The sequence below is a fragment of the Cheilinus undulatus genome, linkage group 13 (genome assembly GCF_018320785.1).
Source record: "Cheilinus undulatus linkage group 13, ASM1832078v1, whole genome shotgun sequence".
NCBI classification, from domain to species: domain Eukaryota; kingdom Metazoa; phylum Chordata; class Actinopteri; order Labriformes; family Labridae; genus Cheilinus; species Cheilinus undulatus.
The window spans coordinates 25283020-25310242 of record NC_054877.1 but is presented as its reverse complement, the minus strand read 5'-3'; the positions used below and the strand labels follow the sequence as shown (position 1 = coordinate 25310242).

General features: G+C 39.3%; 1 protein-coding gene across 2 annotated transcripts; it reads right to left on the bottom strand.

The window, feature by feature from the left end:
- Positions 1-14051: 14051 nt before the first annotated feature.
- LOC121520577 (solute carrier family 12 member 9-like) lies at positions 14052-26781 on the bottom strand. Of its 2 annotated transcripts, XM_041804094.1 has the most exons (15): positions 26056-26778; positions 24043-24177; positions 21443-21580; positions 21249-21346; positions 20778-20979; positions 20476-20583; positions 19773-19884; positions 19376-19533; positions 18746-18828; positions 16552-16676; positions 16241-16433; positions 15951-16125; positions 15464-15610; positions 15282-15350; positions 14992-15193 (listed from the first exon to the last, which is right to left on the bottom strand). In XM_041804094.1, the coding sequence occupies exons 1-15, from the start codon at positions 26246-26248 to the stop codon at positions 15138-15140; spliced, it is 1992 nt and encodes a 663-aa protein (XP_041660028.1). In that variant the 5' UTR covers positions 26249-26778; the 3' UTR covers positions 14992-15137. The 2 variants fall into 2 exon arrangements, with proteins under 2 accessions (XP_041660027.1, XP_041660028.1); XM_041804093.1 differs by having other exon boundaries at positions 14052-15350; positions 26056-26781.
- Positions 26782-27223: the final 442 nt, after the last annotated feature.

Below are 27223 nucleotides of genomic sequence, written 5' to 3'. Positions count from 1 at the left end.
CTGGATACCTGTGAGTAAAGAGGAGCACCCGAAAGAAACCTAAAAAGAACTTGTCTGCACAGAAAACCCCTTCTGTCAGCTGGAAAATAACATCAGGATATATTGCTCACAACAAAGCCTGTATGCAGTCCAGTAGAAAGCATGACCCAAAAAACAAAGCGCATCTTGCCTTTAAACAGTCATACGTATTTCTAGTCTGACTCACTGTCATGAATTAACATATCTCTCACACAACACTGACCTCAATTCACATGTGATAGAAGCTACTGTGACACTACACGCCACCGTCTGCAGTGGAAAATTAGATTTTGCATCAACTAAATGTCAAGGAAAGACTGATTAATGGGAAACAGTCAGCTGTGAGCAACAATCACTTCATAATAATCAAAAAATGTAAAATTTTGTCTCATTGGCATTGAACTTTCAATGTGACCTACCATCCTGCTGCAACTTTAAAAAGCTAGTGAGAATTTTGAATGATTAGGAGTTTGCAGACTCCTTTGAGTTTTCAATAACAATAATTAAAACATCAAACCACACACATTATTAACCTTCTTCTTAAATAACGATGATTGCTGTTTTAGTGTGAAACCAAGGCTGTAATTACATGAAATAAAAAGTCAAAAGGAAATCTTGAAAAACAAATCAAAATGGTGGTTGTTTATCATTGTCTAAGTTCGCAGATGGAACAGGGTCTGAAGTGTGATCCATACTCGCGTAGAAAAACACGTCTCCACATATGGAACAAAGCGGCAGATGGTAGGGAGAGCAAGCTGGTCCTGACTGGTGCTGGTTGCCTTGTGCTCTATGTCAGGCTGAACAAAAGCAAAATAAAAGGAAGAGGGCTGACAATGGTAAGTATGCTAACCACAAAGACTAGTGTGTTCCCTTCATTTATTCCTATTAGACAAAAGCAAGGAAAAGTCTCCAAAAAGTGAAATATTTAAAGATATATATGGATCTCCAGGTAAAATAGGGTTTGGTGGCTTTCTAGGATGACATTGTCATTTATCGCAGGGATACAACCATTTAGTGGTACCATTTATTTTTTGGCAAACTTGGACTAATGAAAATTTTAAAGAGCACAGCAAGCTTACCACTGCTTTTCAAAGTGTTCATTTTAGTATAAATACAAAATTTTATGTCCATTTTATGAATGTGTGCAACAGCAAATCAATGCCAAGCAAGAGGGGTCTGGCTGCAGACCATCCATTCCTGATGGCCACTCTCACAGACCATTCATCTGAGACCCGTATATCTCAGAAAGTAAGTTCTGTAATTTGCAAGTACAAAATATTTCCAGTTTTAGATTTCTTTTTATATTTAGCGTTATTCATAAACAAAGTCTGGCATTTACATTAATGAAATAACTTTAATGCAAACATTACGGACCAAAATACCTCTCAGAAACAACAGTAAAAAAGTCAGAGGTCTAATCCAGGATTAAATTATGCAAAGATTTATTTAAGATGTAGTTACACAAACAATGGCATGCTTCAGCATTATCAGCTTTAAAGGGGACAAATTATGTAAAAATCACTTTTTCAGGCTTTTCTAACAAAAATATGTGCCCCTGGCCTGTCCACAATCCCCTTATATACTAGAAAAATCCATTCCTTTCCCCCCTCTATTTCTCCACCTTTCAGAAAATGTGTGCTGAAACAAGCTGTTCACAGATTTTCCCCTCATGATGTCATGTGGGTTGCCCCTCCCCACTTGAAAGAAAGTATCCGCCCTCCTCTCCTGATCCTCCTCTCAGCTGGCAGCTGAGATGCTGGAAAGCTCAATGGGTTACCCTGCTGACTTTGGTCTAGGAGATTGATCGTTCAAATCCCAGCCATGTCCTTAACTTTGGACAAAAGCGTCTGTCGCATTGTAACATCAGGAGTGCCACATCCATTTCCTGAGAGGGGTGTGGTCAGGGCAGAACCCGACAGATCAGTAACATTTAAATCAACAGCCGCTGAAACAGCTCGTTCACCACAACAAACGTCACAGGCATGTTTTGGAGACCTCTGAGGACAATATAAACTTGTCTTAAAAGTGTAAAATATGTCCCCTTTAACTAACAAATGAGCTTTGTATTGTAGCTAAATAAGCTTTAGAAATGAGAGTTTTAGAAAATGTGGCTAAAGCTAACATAGCTACGCAGAGAGTGTACCACTGTAGTTTACAAAGCAGCTTGTGAGCTAAGCTTTAGGTACGTTTACTGTGCAGCTACATTATCTATAGCTAAGTTAGCTTTACCAACGTGAGCTTTAGCAAATGTAACAAAAGCTTACTTGCTATACAGGTAACATAGACATGTCTCATACATAGCCTCTTTGTGAACATAGCTTTAGCTGTGTTAGCTCCGTTAGCATACGTAGCTCCATTCACTACGTAGCTTACGCAACAAGTGCAGCTGTGTAAGCATTAGAATTATTGGTATTAGAATGTTTTCATGGTGGAAGTGTTTCTTTCCTGTAAGCAGACTGTTCACTTGGCTTTATTAAAAATTTTGTAATTGGGTTTTGCGGGTCAGGTTATTGACTTTTAACTTTTAGTATCTTAACCCTTACTTTAACCCTTACCACAGCCCTCAACAGAAGTTTAATGCAATTTCATTTTGAAATTTTTAGCATGTATTTCCATTATGAGATATATGGTTGTGAGCATGGCTGTAAAAAAATGAACAAGCTGCATCCAGGCTGTCTAGTCGCAAGTGTACAATAGAATTAATTCAAAAATAAATCATATGATGTAATCCAACCATCCCTCATCTCCAATGCTTGTCCTGTTTGTTGTAATTAGCAGGGCTATCCTTGGACTAAAGGCAGGATACAACTCCAACTGGTCACAGGGCTGTCATACAGAGACACTCACACTGACATTCACACCTACGGGCAATTTAGAGTTTCCAGTCCTGAGTACCTGAAGAGAACAAGCTTACTCCTCACAGAAAGGCCCTGTCTGAATGTGAAGTCAAACCAGGAAACTTATGCTGTGGCATGAGCGCAAACCATTCGACCTCCATGAAGCCCAATATAATGTAATCATTCAATACAAAACAAGACCAACTAAGCCACAAACTCAAATGTGAGGTGCAAATGAGCACTATAGTGTAGTGTGATACTTCTTGTAAACATTTACAATAATATTCAAATGGCACATGAGCATACTGAGTGGAGTTAGAGTGTGAATTGGATGACTGTGTGTCAGGGTCAGGTCTTGTTTGGGTGTTTAACAGCTTGGAGAAGAAAAAGCTCTTCAGTGGATTGTGCGTGTATCATCCTGTATCTGCTGCCAGAGGGAATAGTTGAAAACAGCTAGGGTGAGTGGGGTCACAGATAATGGTTAAGGCTCTGCTCTGAGAGCAGGACTAATAGAGGTCCTCAATTTATGGCAGCTGCAACCCAGTAAAATTCTGCACTGCCTTGAGAATCCTTTGCCAAATGTTCTGGTCCTTCTTGGTGCAGCTGGTAAACACACTGTGTTGCAATACTCACCACACTGCACATGCAGAAGTTTACAAGAAGGTTCTGGCTCTCCTCAGCTAAAAAACATGCATTGAAAGTTTTTTCAAATTTGAGGACAGGTTGTCCCTGAAAACTTCCTGAATTGTCTGATCACACTTTCACTGTCAGACTGGAGAAGATGGGTCTCGGAGGCAAGATAAGATGTAAAAATGACAAAGTGGAAATGGCAGATGAAACAAAAGAGTCTGACGCTATGATCACAGTGAGTGCATTTACATCAATGTCAAGTGAAATTGTAGGTATTAAACAAGAAAGCAGAGAAGAACATATTGGTGAGCAGAAAATACAATGAAGCAGCTTGAATATGTGCATCTATATTGACCCTATGGCATGAAACGATTGTGGAGTTTGCATATTCTCTCTGTGCATGTATGGGATTTCTCCTGGTACTCCGGCTTCCTCCAATAGACCAAAAACATGATTGTAAGGTGACTCTAAATGGGCCAGAGGTGTGAGTGTGAGCATGCCTGGTTGTATGTCAGCCTTACAAATGACTGGCACAGGGTGTACCCTGCCCCTCACCCGGGATAGGCTCCAGCCCCTCATGACCCCAACCGGGATAAACAGTGAAGAAAATGGATGGAATATAAATATATAGAATGCTGGTGTACAAAAATGGTTTCCACTGGTGAGCAACCATTTGGGATACCACCAGATTGACTGAAACAAAAATATACAATTCAACAAGGGCACAAGGGAAATTCATATGTGGTATCTTTACTCTAGAACATGATGTCTGTGATGAGTCATCCATGTTAAACTGCTAAGAGAGAATTCATTTAAAACTGTACCTCAAACTCCAGATCCCTACAGCTTACCCTCCCTCATTCAGTCTGTGACGCAGACATCCCTATATATCACAGAACTCAGACTGATAACTATATAAACCACTGATGACTCAAAAACATGGGGAGAATTAATGATGCAATTAAGTGTTTTCCATTTTTTAAGCCTGAAAGTAAAAGTGTTCAAGTGATGTGAATCAGCTTGGCAGTTTTTGTCCCTACGGAGACATAAACAAAGAATGAGGCATACTCAGTGTAAGGAGTTGGACTGAGACAGCTCCCTTATATGATCATCATTATCACTACCACTAACATGTCCCAAGATTGTCCCAATGAATAACATGAGCACATTTAGAGGTGTTAAAATGATCATTTTTAAACAGTGCTGGTGCATAGGTAAATGGTTTCTAATGGTTTCTAAATTTATAATTTTAAGAGAAGAAAAACAATGTTTAAAGTCGAGGGGTGAATCAAAGCTGTCTCAGTCTTGTAAATACTACAGAGAAATGTCTTGAAATTGTGCCAAAAGTGCATCAAAAGGAAATAGTGATGACCTTTTTATGTAAGAGGCTCAAGCTAAATTTAGACACTGGCGTTGTGTCAGAGACACACATTGCTTGTGATAACAAAAAATTAAAAGACGTTTATCCTCTGCTGAAATAAGGCAAGTGCACATAAATGACACAAATTTCATAACCTATTTTTGTGCCTTTCATTTGGAGGGGCAAGGTGTCACATCAGCTTGAGGGGTACTGAAATGAAGCATTGAAATCTGTGTTGTATTTTAGTCCGGTAGGTATCGGATGTGTAGGTACCAGTAGCGTGCTGGTGCTGGATTTTGATAACAGTCCTTAACCACATTATAGACTGGAAAGTAATGCCACACAGTCTTTGCGGAGAAATTAAAATGCAACAGCTGAGCCTGTGAAGGGCACTGACCCCAGGAGTCATATCCCCAAAAAATACTCAATATTCCCTGTACAGTTAAGCAACTTGTGCATTGTATACTCAATGTATTGTACTTTTTTATTAATAAAATGACTATATCATGACCATCAAGAATAAATTACTTGGAAGTTTTAGGCCGTCAGCATGCAATTCTCTCAGGAGTTTCACTTCTCTCACTGTCTCCTAATGCCTCTCTCACAGCAGACGGTACACTCCCTCACCTCTACAGCAAACTCTCCTCTGTGCATGTATGTTTTTGAATCAGCAGAGGAGGAAGAAGCATGAGGGAGCAGAAGGTGTTAACAAACAGCCAAGACGAGTTAGCAATGTTAAGAGACAGACAGATTGATGCCGAAGAGAAACAGCACTGGATCTGTCATCTGGCAGTGGTTCCGATTTAAGAAGAAATATGGCAAATAAAACACGGTAATCTGTAAATATGATGCAAAACTATACTGAGATTACAGCGGCAGTAACACAACACACGCCTAAAGATGTGGCCACAGTAACAGATGTTGAAAAGGCATGATACCCTTTCGGCATTTAAATTTGTAAAAATCCAATAAAAGGTCAACTTTAATCATCATACTGCTGTCATTTTTTGCATCAAAGGGCTTAATTAGAGGTTTGTTCAGTAATTTAGAGGAGACTTCAAAATATCACAATATGTACCGTGTATCATGATGTAGCCTAAAAATATTGAGATATTAGTTTTAGGCCATATTACCCAGCCCTATATGAAAATAAGAAAATGCTGTAAATATTCTAATTTAAGTATTGAAGAACCACAGAGTACCCAGGAAGAGGGGGTATATACACTATATTGCCAAAAGTATTCACTCACCCATCCAAATAATTGAAATCAGGTGTTCCAAGAACTTCCATGGCCACAGGTGTATAAAATCAAGTACCTAGGCATGCAGACTGTTTCTACAAACATTTGTGAAAGAATGGGTCGCTCTTAGGAGCTCAGTTTTCCAGCGTGGTACTGTGATAGGATGCCACCTGTGCAACAAGTCCAGTTGTGAAATTTCCTCACTCCTAAATATTCCACAGTCAACTGTCAGTGGTATTATAACAAAGTGGAAGCGATTGGGAACGACAGCAATTCAGCCTCGGAGTGGTAGGCTACGTAAAATGTTGGAGCAGGGTCAGCAGATGCTGAGGCGCAGAGTGCGCAGAGGTTGCCAACTTTCTGTAGAATCAATTATTACAGACCTCAAAACTTCATGTGGCCTTCAGATTAGCTCAAGAACAGTGCGTAGAGAGCTTCTTGGCATGGGTTTCCATGGCTGAGCAGCTGCATCCAAGCCATACATCACCAAGTACAATGCAAAGCGTCGGAATCAGTGGTGTAAAGCACGCCGCCACTGAACTCTAGAGCAGAGGAGACACGTTCTCTGGAGTGACAAATCACGCTTATCCATCTGGCAATCTGATGGACGAATCTGGGTTTGGCGGTTGGCAGGAGAATGGTAACCTTGCAAAGCACATGGATATGCCCTTTTCCTTGTTGCTCACTAGCAAATCCATCTTGCAAAGCTCCCTTCTGAACTATTTGGGTCCGGTTAGAAAGTGACAGGACCAATCAGCGACAAGGGGCAGTACCTTCAGGTGCGGCGGAGTTGTGATGTAAGCAAGCAGTAACAAGAGGCTGGTGCAGTTATGGCGGAAGAGCTTAGAGTGGATGCTGCTAAAGCACCAGTTCTATCAGGACTTGACGACATTTCTTCATTAAAAGAACAAAGAACAGCAGTGAGTTGTTTTCTTTTCAAAAACAACAAAAGTCATGTACTGACATGTCTTCAGTTACCATGGTTCGCGTAAAAATTTTGGGATGAATTAGAGCTGAGACTGAGAGCCAGGCCTTCTCGTCCAATGTCAGTGTGTGACCTCACAAATGCGCTTCTGGAAGAATGGTGAAAAATTCCCATAAACATACTCCTAAACCTTGTGGAAAACCTTCCCAGAAGAGTTGAAGCTGTTATAGCTGCAAAGGGTGGGCTGACGTCAGGTCTTTCTTTATCCAGGTTTCTTTATCCAGGGGTATTTCCACACAACTAAAATTCAAGTTCACAAAAAAAGTAAAAATAAAGTCTGGGTATTGAGATATTGACAAATGTATATGGATTACATGTCTGGAAAAATATGTGTATTATAATCAGACCAAAAATAACTTCAAATATGGAGGTTGTGTTTGTGTAATTGACAAGAAGATCACAGTATACTGGAATAAATAAGACTTCCTCCCACTTAGAAACCATATTCACAGTTTCAGCTCTAAGAAATACGTCACAGGTAGAGATTCAAGAGTCGTGCCAGAAGTCGTGGGGTACAGATATTTGGAGAACTGAGAGATGGACTCCTGCCAGCCCACACTCTTCTCACTTAACATACTTGAAGTAAAATATAGCAGTCTGTGTTAATGGAGAACCAAGACATGAAAATTAAGAGGCATAAGAAAATATAATGCTGGATTTTTCAAAAATACTGAAATATGCTTTATGACTAAACTGATTCATAAAGGATTACACGAGTGACTCTGACAAAAGCAATGGCAAAATGTCAACATTAATCCAGGTTTGAATGTGATGGAGACCCTTTGACCTGACTAAAAAAATAAGTTTCAAAACATTTTCCTGCCCATGAAAACACATGAATGTAGAACAATATGCAGATGGAAAGCACAAAAAATGCAGGTCCCTTTTACTCCTGTCAGAGAAGTTAAAGTAATAAGAGGGTTCTCAAGAGAACTTCTGCAGCCTGTCCCTGCATTAATGTAAGAGAGCAACTTGACATTTTAAATCCTCTTAAACTGAGCAAATTCTAACGACATTCTGATGTTCAAAGAATGAGATAGTGTGTGAATACAAATAAATTAACATATTCTTCCTTTGAATGACCATTATTAGCCCAGTAGGACAGGAAATAGTCAGTTTGTCCAGCTCAACACCTGTACAGAACTATGACAAGGTGAATGTGAACAACTGAGATAACTGACTATCCAAAATCAGAGCTAACACTTTAAGCAGAAATATAACAGTAGCACTGAATAGGTTTGAAGCACAACAAATGTTCAATACTCAATGTGGTTTCATTTCATTTAAGTCTACTTTTTAAATGATAGGTGGCAGACTCATGTACCAAAGCTGTACAATCAATGACATTAAGGAGCATGTCAAACAGTTTATATATTTACTTTTGTTCTAAAATGCTTTTCTACTTAAGAATGATGGAGGATTTTATGTGGTATAATGTAACATAATTAGGTTTTGATTAACCTTTAAGTGTGTCTCAGGTAAAGCCACGATAAGCCTGGGTTTTTAATCCTTTAGTTGCTTTTACTTTCTCTTCCCTCACCAGGACTATTTAATACAAATGAGTTAATTCCTTTAGCAGGGTGTGTCTTTATGCACACAAGGTCCATCTTATTTAACATAAATCACATCAGAACCCACTTACTCAAGTGGCAGCTTGTGTCCCCATCAAAAAAATAGCTCTCAGTGGTATTTTGTGAAACTTGCAGGTACCAGCCTTAACAGGCTGATTAGTAACCACAGATTGTGTTTATTATAGGCAGCTCTTTATTCTTTTCATACATCAGCAAATTGCCGTTGTGTAGCCAACCAGACGGAAGTGACTCCGTTTGTTTGTCTAATGGGGGGCATCAGGGGATCACCCTTAAAACTGTCAACCAGGTCATTCAAGATGTTTCTTTTTTTTTGTGCAACAAGATTTTGCTTTGTACAGGATGTGTGTAGTTTGCTCACTGCTGTATTAAGTCTTTCATTATTCATCAGGTGTCTGGGTTTCTTGCCTGGCTGTGAAAGTGTTATCCCTTTTTTAGTCTTATGAGGCCATCTGCCTACGCCTGTGAAAACACTCCCACCCACATACAGCTTGTCAGTGACATTTTGGTGGCTGTCAGTCCTCATGAGATCTCATGGAATTCGGCCACAAACGTGACGTATGCCCCAGATGGTGCTGTCTCTTTGTCAGAGGGTTAATTCTAGCTGTGGCCTACCACATCCAAATCTGACTACCAATGGAAAATCGCAACAACCAGGTTATTATTCAGGCCAAACATAATCAGCCTTTCAGCCTTTCACAAACTTCAGGATGCTGTAGCCTAATTTGAAACCATTAAATCTTCTGGGGCCCACTAAATCCCTTATACAACCATAACATAACACTTTAATATTTACTCCCACTTTTTGTATTTCATAAACAAAGACATTCACGTGAATGCTTGGTTTTCACAGACAGTAAAAGAGACAATAACATTACTCAGGATATGTTTTTGGGGTCACAAAGTACAATTAAAGAGCCTCTGTCATTTGTTTTGTTTTGATCAGGCACCTGCATTCGGAGATGCCCAAATTTGGCTCTTAAGTATAAATCCTCACCAAATCTGTTTTTTAATCTCCGTCAAGTTTTCAGTTCTATGCTTATGAAAGAGCTTTATTTTCAGACAGTTTTATAAACTGCAATCTTGCTTTGTTTTGTTCATAGGCCATCACACTATAAATACATGTCCACATCAAAAGTTATTTTTGTTATCAGGACGAGGAGGAGGGCTAGCAGTGATTCACAAAAACTCATATCATTGTTGCAAAGTGAACTCAGGAGTTTACACCTCCTTTGAGCTCCAGGTCAATAAAGTAAGGTGCTCAAATCCTTTTTATTGTGTGTTAATTTACCGTCCACCTGGCTTTAATAGTTGTTTTATTTCAGAATTTGGTGCTTTTCTATCATCTATTATTAACTTGGATAACATTCTCATGGTTGGTGATTTTAACATGCACATTGATGATACTTCTAACAGCTTTGCTGCTGATTTTATGAGTATCACAACTCTTTTAACTTTATCCAACACGTGTCTGGTCCCACACACAGTAAGGGTCACACCTCGGACCTTGTCTTTAGCCTTGGTTTAAATGTTGACTCTGTTTGCTCAGATGATTTGTATGTCTCTGACCACAGCTGTGTTTTATTTAATCTGTCCTTTACCTCAGACCCTCTCCCCTCAAAACGTGCTCGCCATTTTAGAGTTATAAATCCTCTCTCTGCAGAAAAGTTTTCTGCAGCTTTTGATCCTGCTGAGGTTTTGTCCTCTAACACAGACGTTGATTGTCTTGTTACAAATTTTAGTTCTCACTGGTCCTCAATTTTAGATAAAGTGGCCTCTTTGAAAACCAGTTATCTACCTTATGTTAATTCCACCCCCGGTTAAATGAAGACATTCGCTGTTTCTGGCGCAAATCTCCATCGTTCACAATTTAAAGAACTTTTGATTCAATATAACAACATGGTTAAGGATGATAGGACAACATACTTTGCAAACCTGATTGCTAACAGTAAGCGAAACCCATAGGTTTTGTTTGACACCATTAATACAATTATATCGTTACTCCTGCTCCCCCTGATGTCACCGTCTTTTCCAACAAAGACTGTAATGACTTTCTGTCCTTCTTTGTGGATAAGATAAATAACGTAAGAGCCAACATCTCTCCCTCTTCTGCTCCATGTACTCTGCCTCCATGTAAGCCATCAATTCTAGATAGTTTCAGCCCAATCTCACTTCATGATTTTTATGATCTGGTCAACTGTATGAAGTCATCCTCAAGCCCGGTGGACATCCTGCCAACCTCTTTACTTAAAACTGTTCTTCCAACAACTGGTCCCTGTCTAGTCTCCATAATAAACAGCTCCCTGCAATCAGGTCAAGTCCCATCTTACTTTAAATCTGCTGTTGTAGCGCCTCTTCTTAAAAGGAGCAACCTGGACCCATCTAGTCACCAAAATTACAGACCAATTTCCAAACTGCCTTTCATTTCAAAAATTCTAGAAAAAGTTGTAGCTAACCAACTCTCATCTGTTTTAACTGCCCACAATGTTCTGGATAAATTTCAATCAGGTTTCCGTCCAAAATATTCAACAGACAACTCTTCTTAGAGTCTTGAATGACTTAATGATGTCCTCGAATGAGGGTAAATGTTCAGTTTTGGTTCTCCTTGACCTGAGCTCTGCATTTGACACCGTAGACCAGGGGTGCCCAAATTCTTTTCAGTGAAGGGCCAAAATGAATCAGGGTGGAGGGTCACGGGCCAAAACTAAACATTCATGTTGCAGTGCATGAAATTAAATGTGCCTATAGCATAATTGGGCAAAAGAATAACTCATACAAAGTAATTTTGAAAATGAATAACACTATTCTTTATTGTGTTTCACAGCATTAAATTACTTAACATCCATATGGCACAAATACTAATTAGGCATACTGCCTTGAAATCAATTTCAGTATAAAAGTACTCATGTTCCCAACTATTTCTAAACTTTCTCTTATCAGTGTGCCACTGTCTCACACGCTCCATCTCTGCCATGACCCCAGTATCTTCTCACTGACTCACTCTCTGATTATGGGCTTCTGAGCTGACAGGAGCTTAACAGCGCCACCCTACCCCCGATGTAACACAATGTTAATTTGTGGTCAGGAGAGGAAGTGCAACAATAAATAGATATTGAAAGAAATATTTAGACTGCTGGCAGTGCGAAAAAAAAAAAAAAAATCGAACATGGGCAGCGGGCCTAAAATAATAGCTTGTGGGCCAAAGTTGGCCCGCGGGCCCCAAATTGGAGAGTGCTGCCGTAGACCATAACATTTTAATCAATAGACTCAGGCAGTGGGTTGGTGTCACAGGGAGTGCCCTTGACTGGTTCTGCAGCTACCTGTCTGATAGGTCCTTTTCTGTGTCAGTTGGTCCATATATGTCTAAATGTGCTGCTCTGTCTTGTGGTGTGCCCCAAGGATCTGTCTTGGGGCCTATTTTATTTTCCCTGTACAGGCTCCCCCAGAGCAGTGTTATCTGCAAATTTAAAGAAGTGTCATGCCACTTTTATACAGATGATATTCAATTGTACATATCATTTAAACCCAATGAAATGGATAAACTTGTTGTGTTGCTTGACTGTTTGACAGCCATTAAGCACTGGATGAATGATAACTATCTCCAGTTAAAGACTGATAAAACAGATACTCATCATTACCTCAGAGAACATCTCATCCCACATTGGTAAATGTTTTGGTTCCATGTCTTCTTCTTTTAAACAAAATTTAAAAAACCTTGCAGTTATTTTTGATCATGAAATGCTTTTTGTTCATTGTTGTTGTTGATGATGATGATGGTGATGATGATGATGATTTGTTGTTCTTTATTATTTCTGTTGTGAAGCACTTTGTGACCTTGTCTGTGAAAGGTGCTATACAAATAAAATTTACTTACTTGCATACTTAAATGCATCGAGGAGACACTGAAGCTCACTTTCCCTGAAAAGCAATGTAGTTCAAAGCAACAACTTATTCCTTAACACTGGTGATAGCAAGACTGAACTTATTTTAAACAACTGTAGATACATGACAAGGTTTGAAAGATTGTTTGTCACACTGGTTCCAAAGGGAATCCTCTCTTAATCAGCTAAATAAGTTTGGCAGTGTCCAAAAAGGTTGTATTTTCTTGCCCCTACCAAAATTCCATAAATGGATGTAGGATCCTTGGGGCAGGCAATAGGAAGTCCATAACCCTTACATGGCTCAATTCCTGTTTGAGATCACTGATAACATGCAGATTAGGATGATTTTCATGCCTTGCTTCTGAAGGGAATCCCACTCCTACACAGCAGTTGGGAAAAATGCATTAGTCAGCTTGCTACAAGCATCACTTTTTGAGCCACCCATGATGACGTACATTTGCTAATTCAGTGCGGTTTTGCATTCAGTGAATGCTGTGGGTTAATGTTGTTCATCTGATGAATGAAAGGTGATTTAATCAGAGTTTTTAAAGTTTGTAGACAAGGAACATTGTGGACAATTTTCAGAGTTCATATGGAGGGCCCAATGCATTTTCTTCCAATAAAATCATGCTGAGGGGACAGCCAATGTCTTTGGCACAGAAGACAAAACTGTCTACGTGCTGTAGATGCTGAAGACTCCTCAAATATTGACATAAACTGCCTTTAATTAAAACTAATACAAATTTTTCTTCATCAATATTTCATCCAGTTTTACAGGAAACACAACTGTCCGACCAGTAAAAGGCTTCTTTGACTAGTATCAACGTTGTTTTGTTTTCTTACCTTTACAACTATCATCTCCCATCCAAGAAAAGCCACTAAGAAGAGATCAGGTCCCTCCAACGTTCCACCTTCTGGCTTAAGAGGTAGAAAAGCACAGCCTTCTGACTCTAACACTGTTAACATCTACATTTGTTGTATTTTGTTTTCTATGTGTTTTTTATAAATGGTTTTATGGCACACAAAGGTTTCCTGCTCAAGTGCAATGTGGCACCAAGATGCCGATGCTTTGAGTACTGATGAGTAATTTCTGCTCACTATGACAGATAAAAGCCACTTCAGTGCAATGTAAGTAACAGTTTTGCTACATCACAATGCTGCAAACATTAAAGATTTGGGAAAAGGTAAATGTCAAATTTTCTTAATTGGCCATTAGAGCTGATCAGAAATATGCATGTATATTGCATGTACTCAAACTTTATTTTTACTGAGCCCTGTTAGCCCCGTTACTGCAGTTCACCTACATCTCAGAAGGCAGAAGCAGCAGCCTTCAGAACAGTCATGATACAAGCATACATCGCCCTCTGCAGGCCCAAGCTGGGAACCTCAAGATGCTTCAAAATATCAGATTACTAACTGCTCAGCAAACTAAGCTCAACCATTATTACAGACTACAGTCTGTCTTCTGTCCTCAGTTGTCAAAATTGTAATAAAGAATTCTTAAGTCATATAATGTTCATTCAATTTATTTTTGCATCAACATGTAAAAAGTCAGAATTCAAAATGTCCAAAAGCAGCAACAAATTGTTAAATTATTCTCTAACAGAAGCATGAAAATTTTCCAAGGGCCTTGGAGAAATACTCTCCCGTGAGAGGAACTAGTGAGACACCTGCTTCTTTCGGTCTTCAGCATCAAACAGACGACAGAAAATATAAGGTCATCCATATGTTTGTTTACATTATGGTGGGTTAACAGTAAATGTGTGATTGCAGGTGTAAATATAGTTTACTGTGATGCTGTGTCAGTTATAATAGTGCTTGTATACATTCATACATTTGTGGCAACAAATGCATGAACTCACAACTGTAAAACTTTAGAGGTCAGTAGTGACTACAGGAGTGACCCCATGAATTAACAATGTCGGGCCCAGATCTTGACTTAACAGGTCCAGGTGGCGCAGGTAGGAACAATAACGGCTGGTGTCAGCTGGGGGTCGTGGTAAATACAGAAACCGTACAGCGGGCTTGGGGGCACTGTGCCTGCGAATCAGGTGGTTGACAGCAATGATGTATTCATCCGTCAGCTGAGCAGCATTGTTGGGAAAATTTTGGATACCACACTCCTTCTCAGCTTCCTCTTCCCTCTCACTTATGTTATCATTCTGTGCAGACTCCAACACTTTCCTTGCCTCATTTTGTCGTCTCTGCCAGTGCAGCGCCACCACCTGGTCCCATGCAACCATCTGTACCTGAGCCGAGATCCTTAGCTCTTTTAGCATTGCCCTTAGCTTCTTCTCCTCCTCTTCCTTCAGACTGCAACCGTCTTCCACACAAAGGAAGAGGCGGAGTTTCGCCTGGCTCCATGCACGAGTTTCCTGGAGCACGCAGGCCAGCTGCAACAGGAACAGAGAGCAGGTATCGACATAACCACGGCTGTCAGGTCGAAGTAGATTCAGAGGCCACACGTCAACAAATGGCCCCATTTTGCTTCCGCTGACCCCAATCCTTCTCCCTGAACCCAAGACCTCCTCACGGTTGAACTGGTTAAAGTAACGAGCTAACGTCACATTCTTTCCCATTTTAACAGCATCAGCAATCACGGATACATATTCCTCTTCCTGAAGGTCTTTTGGGTCCTCAGCACCCCGCACACTGGGAAAGAAAGGAGTCCTTCGTTGACTTGGGTCTTTGGATGGACTCACTGCATCCAGCCCAAAGCCTGTGGACTGAAGAACTTTACCTTGAAGGTGGTCCTGAGGAGTGCAGTCATCATAGAAACCCAAGATGAGGGTGTTTGGTCTCATGCCACCTAAATGCAAAAGATGTGTTCAATATTTGTTTTGGATAAGAGCTGCAAGGTTGAAAGGTCAACTGTAATCACAGCAAAGTGAGGAAAAATCATTATGAAGCAAACTTATCTACCAAAGCCTGTGATGAAAAGCAGGTTCTGGACTCCATGTCTGACAGAGTCAGCCAGAGTGAGGTTGACGAATGCTTTGATATTTAAATGGTCCACTAGAGAAAGCCAGGAGTCATATCGACTCTGCAAAGGATCTGAGGGCAACCCATCTGCAAAATCATGCAAAAGATACACAGAATGTCAAATGTGTTTATAAACGAGTAGCTTCTGATTGCAATTTACACAGCTTCCTTTTGAACACGTGAAGGCAGAAGAGATTTGGGTTTCAGCATAGCAGGGTTGTTTAAATTATTGGCCTTTACCCTCACTGGGAATCATTAGCAACTGATACGAATGTAAAATCGCACAAAGTTTCTGTTCCCAATTACATACATAAAGATTCAGGCTGTTTTGTATTAATAAGCCAAAAACTTTACCTACTACTCTAATTTTGTTTAGAATGAGCATTTAAAAATACAGACACAGGTTTTCTACCTGCACAGATCTTACCCAGTACACCCAGTTTTACATGTCCAAGCACAAACAGGCCACTTTTCTTCAGGTCATTAATGAAAGTCACAAGAGCTGTACAGCTACAAGGGTTGGCCACCATCAACAGCAGCTGGGGCCTCCAAAACTTAACGTGGTCCTTGCGTACATCCAGCCTCAACAGGTACTTTCGCACCTGAATGATTGAAAACGGGTTGAAAGGGAAAATTTGTATGGTGTAGTAGTTCATTCAGACTTTTAGCACATTGTTGCTTCATGTGAGAATGACAGCTTTGTTTGTGACTGTGCACCTGATGGAAAATGAGAGCCTGGCTGATGAAGCCCCAGTTGCTAACGGGGCCAAGGTAGTGGATGAGCATCAACAGCAGCAGCATAAAGGCTATGCTGGCAAATGCATAAATAGCATTGATCAGAAACATCATAACAAGGCAGCCAAGGATGCCCAGGGCGCAGGTGTGCCATGTGAAGCAGCGAAAAGAGGGTCTAGAAAGAGAAAAAAATGAAGACAGAAGGAACTGGCTATGACTTTATAAAAAGATGACTGCTAAGACAGTATATTCAAAATGGAACTTTTGACTCCAAGAGAACTGTAACATCGTACCTGAAGTTTGGTGCAGAGGCCCATTCAAGAGCCAAACAGGCCAAGTTCACATTTGCATAGACCAACAAGAAGAAAATGGTCACGATACTGGAAATTGTGTTTAATTTACCAGCAAACAGTACCACCTAGTGAAGAGAATAAATAATATTATCGGTCCACTCTACACCGGAAGTATGGCTTGAGCAAAAGCAGTGAGATACAAACAAAAGGCAACAGAAGATGTGTAAAAGGGATGGACTGTTTTCTATCTTATTTAAGAAAATTAATACCCATTTTATCAGTATTTTCTGCTGCTTCTGCTGAAATACATTTTTTTGACTTATAACTGTGGCTGTTATAATTAAAGCAAAAGTAGGCAAACATTTGGACACTAGTGTTACCTAAAAATGTATAAAAACAATAAAGCTCTCTATTTCTATACTGCTCTAATATTCAGCGGTTACAGCTTATTCAGAATGCTGCTGCTAGAGTCCCGACCAGAACGAAAAAGTTTGATCAGTCCTGTCCTGAAATCCCTCCACTGGCTTCCAGTACAAAGTAGGATTGATTTTAAGATTCCAATGCTTGCTTCAAAGCACTGAACGGCCTTGCTCCTCAGTACATCAGAGACATGCTGATAAGTTATACACCAGTTAGAACTCAGGTCTGCAGGTAGTGGCCTTTTGACTGTTCCATGTATAAGTTCCAAGGCAGGGGAGGCTGCTTTCAGTTTTTACACCCCTAGTAAATGGAACGCCCTGCCTGCAGACCTGAGAGGGGCTCCAACACTAAATACTTTTAAAAGCAGATTGAAAAACTTTACTTTTTGCATCAGTTTACGGTTAGATTTCACTGCCTGCTTTCAGTGTGTGTGTTTGTGTGCATGTTGTGTGATCTAATCTGTGTGGATAATTTTGGTGTACATGTTGAGCTTTTACTTCTGCTCAGAATCTGTATATTGTGTTCTTAATGTGCAGTACAATGATTATTGCCATCACTTGATTTTGCCTGTGAAGCACACTGTGTTGCCCTGTGTATGAAGTATGCTATATAAATAAAGTTTGATTTGATCTGATATCTTATCACCTCTGGATGTTCCCAATATGACCCACCATGCTAATAAGATCAAATGTTTGAAATTATAGCTTTTCAATATAGTATTCAAGGCTTTTGAAAAGAAATGCAAATTTCCTATCTAGCTGATATGCTCATGCTTAGTGCCACGGTAGTAAAATAAGAGTTCACTTAACAGATTAACAGGGCATGATTCCTGATTTTTTGGTATATTTATCACACTTAAATGTTTCGTATTATCAAACCAATTTCAATATCTCACAAAGAAAAGTCAACACAAAATGCAGTTTCTAAATGATGATTTATTTATTAAGAGAAAATCAGTGTGATGGTCTGGGGCTGCTTTGCTGCTTCAGGACCTGGACCACTTGCTGTGATTAATGGAGGTGGCACAACCAGTTATCAGGTTCAGGGGGGAATTAGTTTTTTTTTTTTTACGTAGGGCCAGATAGGTTCTGATTTTTTTTCCCCTTCATAAATTAAATCCTCATTTAGAAACTGCATTTTGTGTTGACTTAGGTTTTCTTTGTGAGATATTAAAATTGTTTTGATTAATCAGAAAGGGAACAAATACTTTTGTCACAGCGCTGTACATGGCTGAGACACCGATGGAAAATCATACAAAAAACGTCAGTTCTATATCAGATGTCCATCTGCTAGTGAATATGCTTTTCTACAGGCTCTACCTTTACTTTTACCTCCAACCAAGGGCAACGCAGACATTCCCCCAGCAATCAACACACTTGCAAAACAAACTGAGTCTACTTCACCTTCATGATTTGTTCGACAACCTGAAACTTTTAAGTATTAGATGCACTAAAGCAAAATCTGTACTACAACAACGGCTAATTGATATATCTTATTTACCTTGTGCTGTGTTACATCAACTAAATGATGTATTGTTCCCTTTAACTGCTCATCTTTCTTTGTCAGCTATTAGTGAGAGGTAATGGATGACTGTTATATGGTTAAGATGTGCACATCTGGAGAATGGCCTAACACCAAGTGCAATATTTTGAACTACTTTCCAATCATGTAGAACAAGTCACAAAAAAGGCAAGGGGTGGGTGCAAGCCCAGTCTCTACACTGTTCAGAGGAAAATGAAAAACGATGTAAACACATTACTCCTCACTTTCCTACCTGTACAAGTACCCAGGAAATAAGCACAGAAACCCAGGGGTTCCCACTCTGAGATGTTTTTCTTGCTGGAGCCAGGACACCACCTGTAGAGACTTATATCATTAACTAAAGCAAAGTCACTCTGTCTGTTATTGCTCATAGCCCAAGTCAGATAAACAACTGAGTCATTGTGCACTCGTCCTTAAGCCAAAGACACAATGAGAGGATTTTTGTTTCTTCTGAGAATCAACACTTGAAGCCATCTGTTGTCAAATGATGCCTTCCAAATTAACAGGCCTCCTTGAGGAAAAACGAGACATGATGAAATTAATAACAAGTGGCAAATTCTCACATTTGATACAGTGGCTTCTTTCAGCAGATGGCTGATTATTAAAATGTTGACTCAGCTTTAAAGAGTACCAGCTGGAGTTGGGAGTGCTTTTATACACTCGGGATAAACCACTTAGCCTTAACCATAACCTTAACAAGCAACAGTACTAATTAAATCCCTCTCACTTCAGAAATGGTCAGAGGCTGCATCAACAAAAACCCACTCTGCTAATAAACCCAATTTGTTCAGCATTTTGAGTTAGTAACGGCAGGCAACAAAGTTAAAAAAAGGGCAGTAGGGGATGTGCTCAAAAATCTCACCAAACAGTCTGTCTTTAGACAGCGCATAGAGGATCCTGGAGGCTCCTATAAGGTTGCTCATGGCAGCTGACATGGTGGAGGAATAAATCCCAATTGTCACCAGGGGGGGCCATACATTGATGTCTCCCAGGAAACTGTAGTCTCTTTGTAGCAAGTGACTGAGGAAAATGGATTAGACTGTTGTAATTTCTTACCATGTACACAGTTTTAATCAACAGCAAGATTCTGAATCACTTGATGACAAATCACAGTAAGATCTGCAAAGTGAAAGTGCCAAATGAGAGCTAAAATAAACTAACAGATCATTTTAATAGATCAGTTTTTGTGCTATATTTTACCCTATTTGTTCATCAGTACTAGTGCTTATCAGTCATTGTGTCTGGGTTTGTAGTCTCACCGCTCACAGGTCCATGCAGACAGCAGACTTAACACATTATAAGTGATGAAAGTTGTAATAACAGCTGCAAGCGTTCCTCTTGGGATGGAGTAGCTGGGGTTTTTCAGATCGCCTTGAAAATATGACAGTATTTTTAAGCAAACAAACAAAATCCTTTATAAATGTCAAAAGTGTAACCATCCCCAGATGTTTAAATTTGAAGAGTCCTAATCCAGCAGGCACATCAAATCCAAGCTGCATTTTAAACCAAAGATGAGACACTGAGAGGGAAGGGTCACTAGATACCTTCCAAAAAAAAAAAAAGAAAAAAAAAAAACAGAATTCGAAATGACTTTAAATGGAATATTTAACCCAATTTAATATTTTTCAAAGAAGTCAGTTGAGATTTTTGATGAAATAAGATTATTGTTATCTGAAAAAAAGGAGTTTTCTCTAGCTCATTATTTGTATAAATCTCCAAATGCACCCTTTACATCTCTGTGGGGTAACTCAAATTGCAATCAGGTATCCAAAAACAAATCCTAGTTCAGCCTCTATTTGAACTGTTGTTTCTTGTAAACACGCATTTTGTTTTAACGGATCATGCCACTGATTTAGGTCAAAGCCATGGAATCCTTCCTTCTTTCTATGAAAAATATCAAGAGGATAATTCTTATTAACACTTTGCCAATTTATTTTTGTACATTTTTCAAAAAAGTCTTACCTGACATATTTGAGCCTGCCATGATTCCAGTACAACCATTGAACATGACAGCAAACACTTTAGCAAAATCCATCATGGTACCAGTGGTGTAGTCCACTGTATAACTGGCTACAATGGAGTGACAGAGGTCATGGTCATTTTAACAATTCAGAAACACCTTCTAAGAAACAGCTAGGATTATCGTTATACTTCTATACTTGAGACCTGAATTTTAAAATTTAGAACTAATATAGGTCTGACTTTGTCTAATATAAGAGTACTGATGCTAAACAATCACATCTGGCAGCATATGTAACACTTACGTAGTAGATTTTCTTTCAGTGTGTTGAGCTTGAAACCAGTATAATTGGCTGAACTTCGACTGGTGCCATTTAGAATAGACATGTCTGGCAGATTCACCTCAACTGACCCCACAATAAAAAAACTGGTGAAGATAGAAGTTAGGGCTGCCACGACGATGAGAACGATAATAAAGGTGGCTTTAGCATAAATGTCGGCTCCCACCTGTAATGAGAGGCAATTTAAACTTTGGGACAACAAACAAATAACATATCTAAAGAGATCCTAGAAAACAACCATCAGCCATGAATTAAGCTGCTTGTTAACAAATCTACAAATGTTGTCCATCATTAGCTAACAGAAATGACAAAGACTGATCTGGCTAAGAAGAGAAGAACTTTTCTATTCTGTATATTTATAGTGTAGTGTGAACATATTTAAAGCAGTCAGATTTAATCTTAAAATTTGAAGTAAACGATAACAATGGGACTCACCAAACAAACAATGAAACACAAGCAGAGCAGTCCAGTGCCATAAAGCAAAGACCACCAGTATCCTGAAGGCAACACCTGATGGGGACCTGCAGCGCCCTCTGATGGACAGTAAAAAGGCTTGAATGAACAAAGCAACATACTTACACTGTGCATGCCTCACTAAAACTCTACAGACAAAACTCTACATACTATACCTTCTGGTATGCCAAAGGCAGACATGATAGCCTCAACCAGACCCAATATATAGAGAGCACCACCACACACATTGGCGAAGAAAAACATGATCCCAATACTGCCACCAAACTCTGGACCAAGAGCTCTGCTAATCATGTCTGGATATTCAATTGAGAAATTGTAAACAAAGTTATACTGGCAGGGCTGTACTTTAACTTTCTTTGTCAACCTCTAGCACCAGTGCTATGGGAAATTTTGTAGCACAGAACAAAAAACCTGTAGCACAATATATAAAATGTTTGTTACATCTCTAAAACCAACATGTAACCAAAATATATGTTTAGTAAGTGAATGATATTGAAAAACAAAACAGCCTAAATTACAGCTCTCATTAATTTCTAACAAAGCAAACAGCCAGTCATTTTAAGGACTTTGGGGTGCAGGAGAGAAGAGAGATGCTGATGGTTCATCTCCACATTCATACACAAAACAAGAGCAAACTGAAGGAATAACTAGAGAAGTGTTGGTGCTTGAAGACTTTAGGCAGGACCAACTCACAGCTGAAGTCTTTTTCTACATTCATCCTAATTACATAAACTTTAATTTGTTCTTGGGACTGATTAAATTTTTTCTTTGTTCATCTGTAAACTGTGTTTCAAATACTGAAGTGTTAGGTCTGAACTACATTTTTATATTGGCATCAACATCAGCTAAATCTAATTTGTAAATATCCCCATATTGTATTAACCCCAGTATTGTGTTTTCCCAGTCAAACTAAGAAATAGAGTAAAGTTTTATGTTCTTATGTGAGCCTTTTCATGGATTTCTTGCAGGCCAATTCAAAGGACCAAGGGCCACAGTTGGCCCATGGGCCATAGTTTGGACACCCTTTATGTATTTACCGATACTCCGAACAGTAGGAAAATATTTGTAACATTATTAGAAATTCATGAAACACTGTTAGAGTCTGGACCACATTGTAGTATCACACTGGGTTCTGATGTTTTTAGAGCTGATGTAAATGAACAGATCCCTCTTTTCTCTCTAACACAGTGTAATGATAACATCACTACTACTGGAGTTAAATGGTTATTAACACAAAACAAAAAAAAAAAATTACCAAATTGTGTCTTTACTCTAACAATAAACATAAAGTTTATGCAGTGTGGGGATGTATTGATCTACTCCTCTGTGCTCCTGTCCCTCCCCCTCTGTCATCTGATGCTATCTGTCTGTCCGTGTCATATCCGACATGTATGCTGTATGCTGTGCATAATTGGAGAGGATGAGGAGAATGGATAAGCAAGCAGCTGATACTCGTTTTGAACTTCGTCTAGCCTACGTGCCTTAAAGGGATACTTCAACATTTTGGTAAATTCACCCATTGCCATATTTCCTATAGTCTTAGTAATAGGTCTGTTTCCTTTGGTTGTTGGTGCAAGCTGTTTCTAGATCTGGGGGGACCATTAAACCAGCTGCACCGTGAATGCTATGTTAGCAGACGGAATTTTTGCTTTCCCTCATCAGACTCCTCAAATACACAATCCAACAACTCCAAAATGCTCTCATGGACAAGTTGTGACCTGTACATTCACCATACTATGAAATAATCATGGAACATTACGAGATGGAGACATTTTAAAGTTAAATGCAAAGCCGGAACTACACTCCAGATATGGCTGCTGCACTGTGTCACTCCGCCCAGTGGTTTACTCCAGAAATAGTTCCAAGTGTTTGCTTCATGTGTCGTAATGTTACATAATTATACGTTATTATTTCATAGCGTGGTGAATGTGCAGGTCGCAACTTGTCCACGAGAGCATTTTGGAGTTGTTGGATTGCGTATTTGAGGAGTTTGACAAGGGAAAGCTAAAATTCCATCTGCTAACATAGCGTTCGCGATGCAGCTGGTTTAACGGTCCCCCCAGATCTAAAAACAGCTTACACCGACAACTAAAGGAAACAAACCTATTACTAAGACTATAGGAATTATGGCAATGGGCGAATTTGCCAAAATGTTGAAGTATCCCTTTAATAAAAAACTTGGGATTAAAGCAGCGCTCCTCTTAAACATAACAACCACCTGTACTGCATATGCCCTGGGCCTGCCCTGTCTGTATTTGCTGCTGCAGGTCACTTTCTCACCATCGTATCAGCTGCGGAGCATGGCAGCTCGCACTCCTTACACAGAGGATTATGTGTGACGAGAGGAAATAACATTCCGCTTGTATTTAAAATGTACCAGAAATATATAATAAATGGACTGGGTATTAATTTCAAATCTTAAATCAAAGTGGAGTAAAGTTTTTGTAGCAACCAGTAAAACTTAAAGTCGCACCTACGCGCCTGGCATGCACACGCCTGTATCACTTTGTCATAGCACCTGTGCGATGAAGAGTGACAACCTCTTAGCACAGACCAATTTTCTTATAGCATTTGCAACATAAGTTATATGTCGCACTGTACAGACCTTACTGGGTTCGGTTTATTGTGTTGATAATATTGTGCATCCCTAAAATTAAGAGTACAAACATGTTTAATTCATCAATAAATCAGGATAACACAAACAGTCTGTCAAATCAGGCTGTTAAGCTGCCAAACAACCGATGGTCAAGGATACAATAGGCACCACCAGCATCCAGAGCCCCATTGGTAGAGATTGCACACACAGAAAATACGGCCATGGTGATGATAAAGTAGGCAACCAGGAACATGGCAATGGTTTGGTAGAGCCCTGCTTGACCTACAGCAAATCCTGCAGAAAGAGGAGGTTATCCCTTATTTAATGTAGCCAAATGTTTAACTTAGGTCTGGAACATTCATTGTGTTTGCAAGGCATAACATTTTGCTGGCAATATTATGACAATAGTGGAATGCAGACTGAAGTAATTAGATGATGAACAAACTTCCTGGCTGTTTTACATCCAAAAATAAACTTAAACAATTGCTTCTTTCAGCTATTTCAATATGAGCACTTGCTTTTGATGTAGAGCTGTCCAAATTTTTGAAACTTCAATATTTTTTATATCCCAGGTGCTTTAAATGTAGGCTCAGATTTTGTTATGATTTCGAGGATAGAAATATTCCAAAAGCTACAGATATTCAGTCACATTTCTTAGCACAAAGCTGCAACCAGCAAGACAGATTAGTAGTGGTATATTCAAATTTACATATTGGCAAATACTGACAGACATTTCCTGTGTCCTTATGGTGTACTACAAAGATGAAAAAGTATGTTAATGTCTTACAAACAAGAGACCAGAGAAGATGATGTGATCTTAATTGAACAAATGCATTAGCAATGTTTGTTACTGCTGCTTTTTTGCAATTTTATAGGAGGTTGTCTGCATATTTTGGTAAATTAGTCACTCAGCAATGGGTACAAGGGCTGGGATGGGAGATATAGCTACACTTTTTAAGATATGCCAACTAAGTGAGGCTGTATCTTTTACATGAACACAGCCTGTTGAATTGAAAGATAAATTAAAAATAGAGCTGAACGGTTTAGGAAAATAATCGAATTGTGTTTTTTTTCCCCAGTATTACAATTGGATATGCGATTATTTCTTCAGTTCCTTAAATCATGTTTTTTTTCCCAACAAACACAAGCAATAAATCATTCTATATTATAACCAACACAATATTAGATAAAACTAGAGCTGAACAATTTTGAAAAAAAATATCTAATTGTGGTGATTTAGACTCGTATTGCAAATTGGAAGAATTGGATAATTTCTATGTCATTCTCATATTTAACAAGAAAAACGTAAAAAAAAAAAAAGTAGAATTTTTTTGCCTGTGCCTGTGAAAAATTGTATATGGATGAATGCATAATCTATAATGCATAACATCTCTGCTGCAAAAAATAAGTTTCAAACTGCTATTTGACACAAATTTCAGGTTGACGGGAATATTACACCTTCTGCGATTTGAGAATTGCAGCAGGCCATATTGCGATTTAAACTAATTTTGGATTAATTGCCCTGCCCTAATTAAGAAGTTACCAGAACCACTCCTAAAAACCACCAGAATACCTATTTGAAATGTTTAGTCTATATGGAGCATAATTATTCTGTTGCTTATTACAAAGCAAGAGCCTTTTTTCACAAGTGTATTTTGTCACTTTTCATTCACTTGTTGCAGTTGGCTTTGATAAAAGTTCCTTTGTGATATTTGGCATTCAGCCCATGTATATGTTTACAATTCTTTTTATTTTTCCAGGTTTTTAAAAGAAAAGAAAGAATACTTTTCTGATTTTTGAGGGTGTGCTATTAAAACAGCTGCCAATCAATATTTTCGTAGTGTCAAATCTAAGTATGAAAACTATGCCATCTTTCTGCCATACTTAAGGTAAAATTTTTGGATTTTAGACAGATGTCACACTAGCAAACTCTGGATGGTACACATTTCCTCATTTATTTGAAAAAGTTAGTGACGAGGAAAAGAACTGAACGATAAATATAAACACCAATAGCTAATTTGGAATAATTTTTAGATAACTTTTGCCCTACATGGGGCCTAAGCCAAGGAAAACATTTTAAATTGTGTCATCTAAATAAAAGAGCATTTCAGTTAGAACCTAGCATACTTCGACACTAAACCACCGCATGAAGATGTACTGCTACCAACTTACCAATTCGTAAAAACACGACGACGCTGAACATGGACAGTAAAGTTGGCATGACCACGCCAAACACCACTCCGAGCTTCCGGGCGGGTTTGCCGCCTTTGCCCACCTTCGTCCCGCTGTGTTTGGAGGCATCTTTCGTGCTAGGACAGGTTCCAGCGGTGAGTCGGTAATGTAGCAGTGGAGTCTTTTCTGACATTGTGGTTACATTGACGGTTGGTGACGGTAACGGCTGCTTGCGTCAACTGGAACACACAGTCTGAACTTCACGTGCTCAATATCCGTCTGCCATCCTTTCTGTTGCCCTGGTGCTAACGGTAAGTGTTTAGCTAACTGTTTGAACGGCCTCCGTTCAACTCCGTCCCTTCACTACACAGCAGGTGGTGACGCTTTACTCATGAAACAATGACGTCGCTTTCTCTAATTGGTTGGCCTTGATTAGTCCACCGGCTGAGTTTATGTCAGTTAACAGCATTAGCTCTCACAGGCAGGTTCTAAGTACCTTTGAAGCGTATCCCGCCCTCCTGTGCCATAATTTTCAAGCAGACTACTTCTCTGTTGTCTAGAACAGTGGTTTTTTCCAACTTTTTCGCCCAAGAAACACCAAAGGTTAAGCCAGAATCTCAAGGCACACCATATTTAAACCAATACAAAATAGACTTTTCAAATAAGGTTACAGTCAAGGTGGCCTATAAAGGGAGATAAAGCAGAGAGCTTTCTGGGGTCCTATTACAGTTTTTTTTCGACTGCATAAACACTAAAATCAAAAGTTTTACACAATTATCAAAACCTTACACTCAAGGAGCAAAACATTTGCTCAGATTTGCACCACTATAAGCACAATGTCAGCCTCATACATTTTGCAAAACAATACACACAGTGATTTGCAAAACACTAAACACACTTGTATACATTAGACACAAGTATGTCATGATGTCACTTCCTTGCAATTCCAAAGCACTGACTGTGAAATTACCACACCAATGAGTCACTGATTAAACACAGCCATCAGGTGCACAAACACACGTATTGCTTAATTGTAGACACACCAATCAGGTTTAAGCACTATAAAAATGCAGCAGGTGAGTTCACCTGTCTTCAACCAAAATGGAAGGAGTCAGACGAAGAAGAGGGAGGGTGAGAGGGGGAATCCACAGAGGAGAAGGAGGAAGAG

Bases quoted from the DNA above. Each gene is read 5' to 3' on its own strand.
- LOC121520577 (XM_041804093.1), bottom strand. From the start codon at position 26,248: ATGTCAGAAAAGACTCCACTGCTACATTACCGACTCACCGCTGGAACC. The intron at 21,581-24,042 runs GTATCCTTGACC...TTGAATATCCAG, and splicing joins GGATGCTGGTGGTGCCTATT to ACATGATTAGCAGAGCTCTT. The intron at 21,347-21,442 runs GTATAGTATGTA...ACTGTCCATCAG, and splicing joins TGCCTTTGGCATACCAGAAG to AGGGCGCTGCAGGTCCCCAT.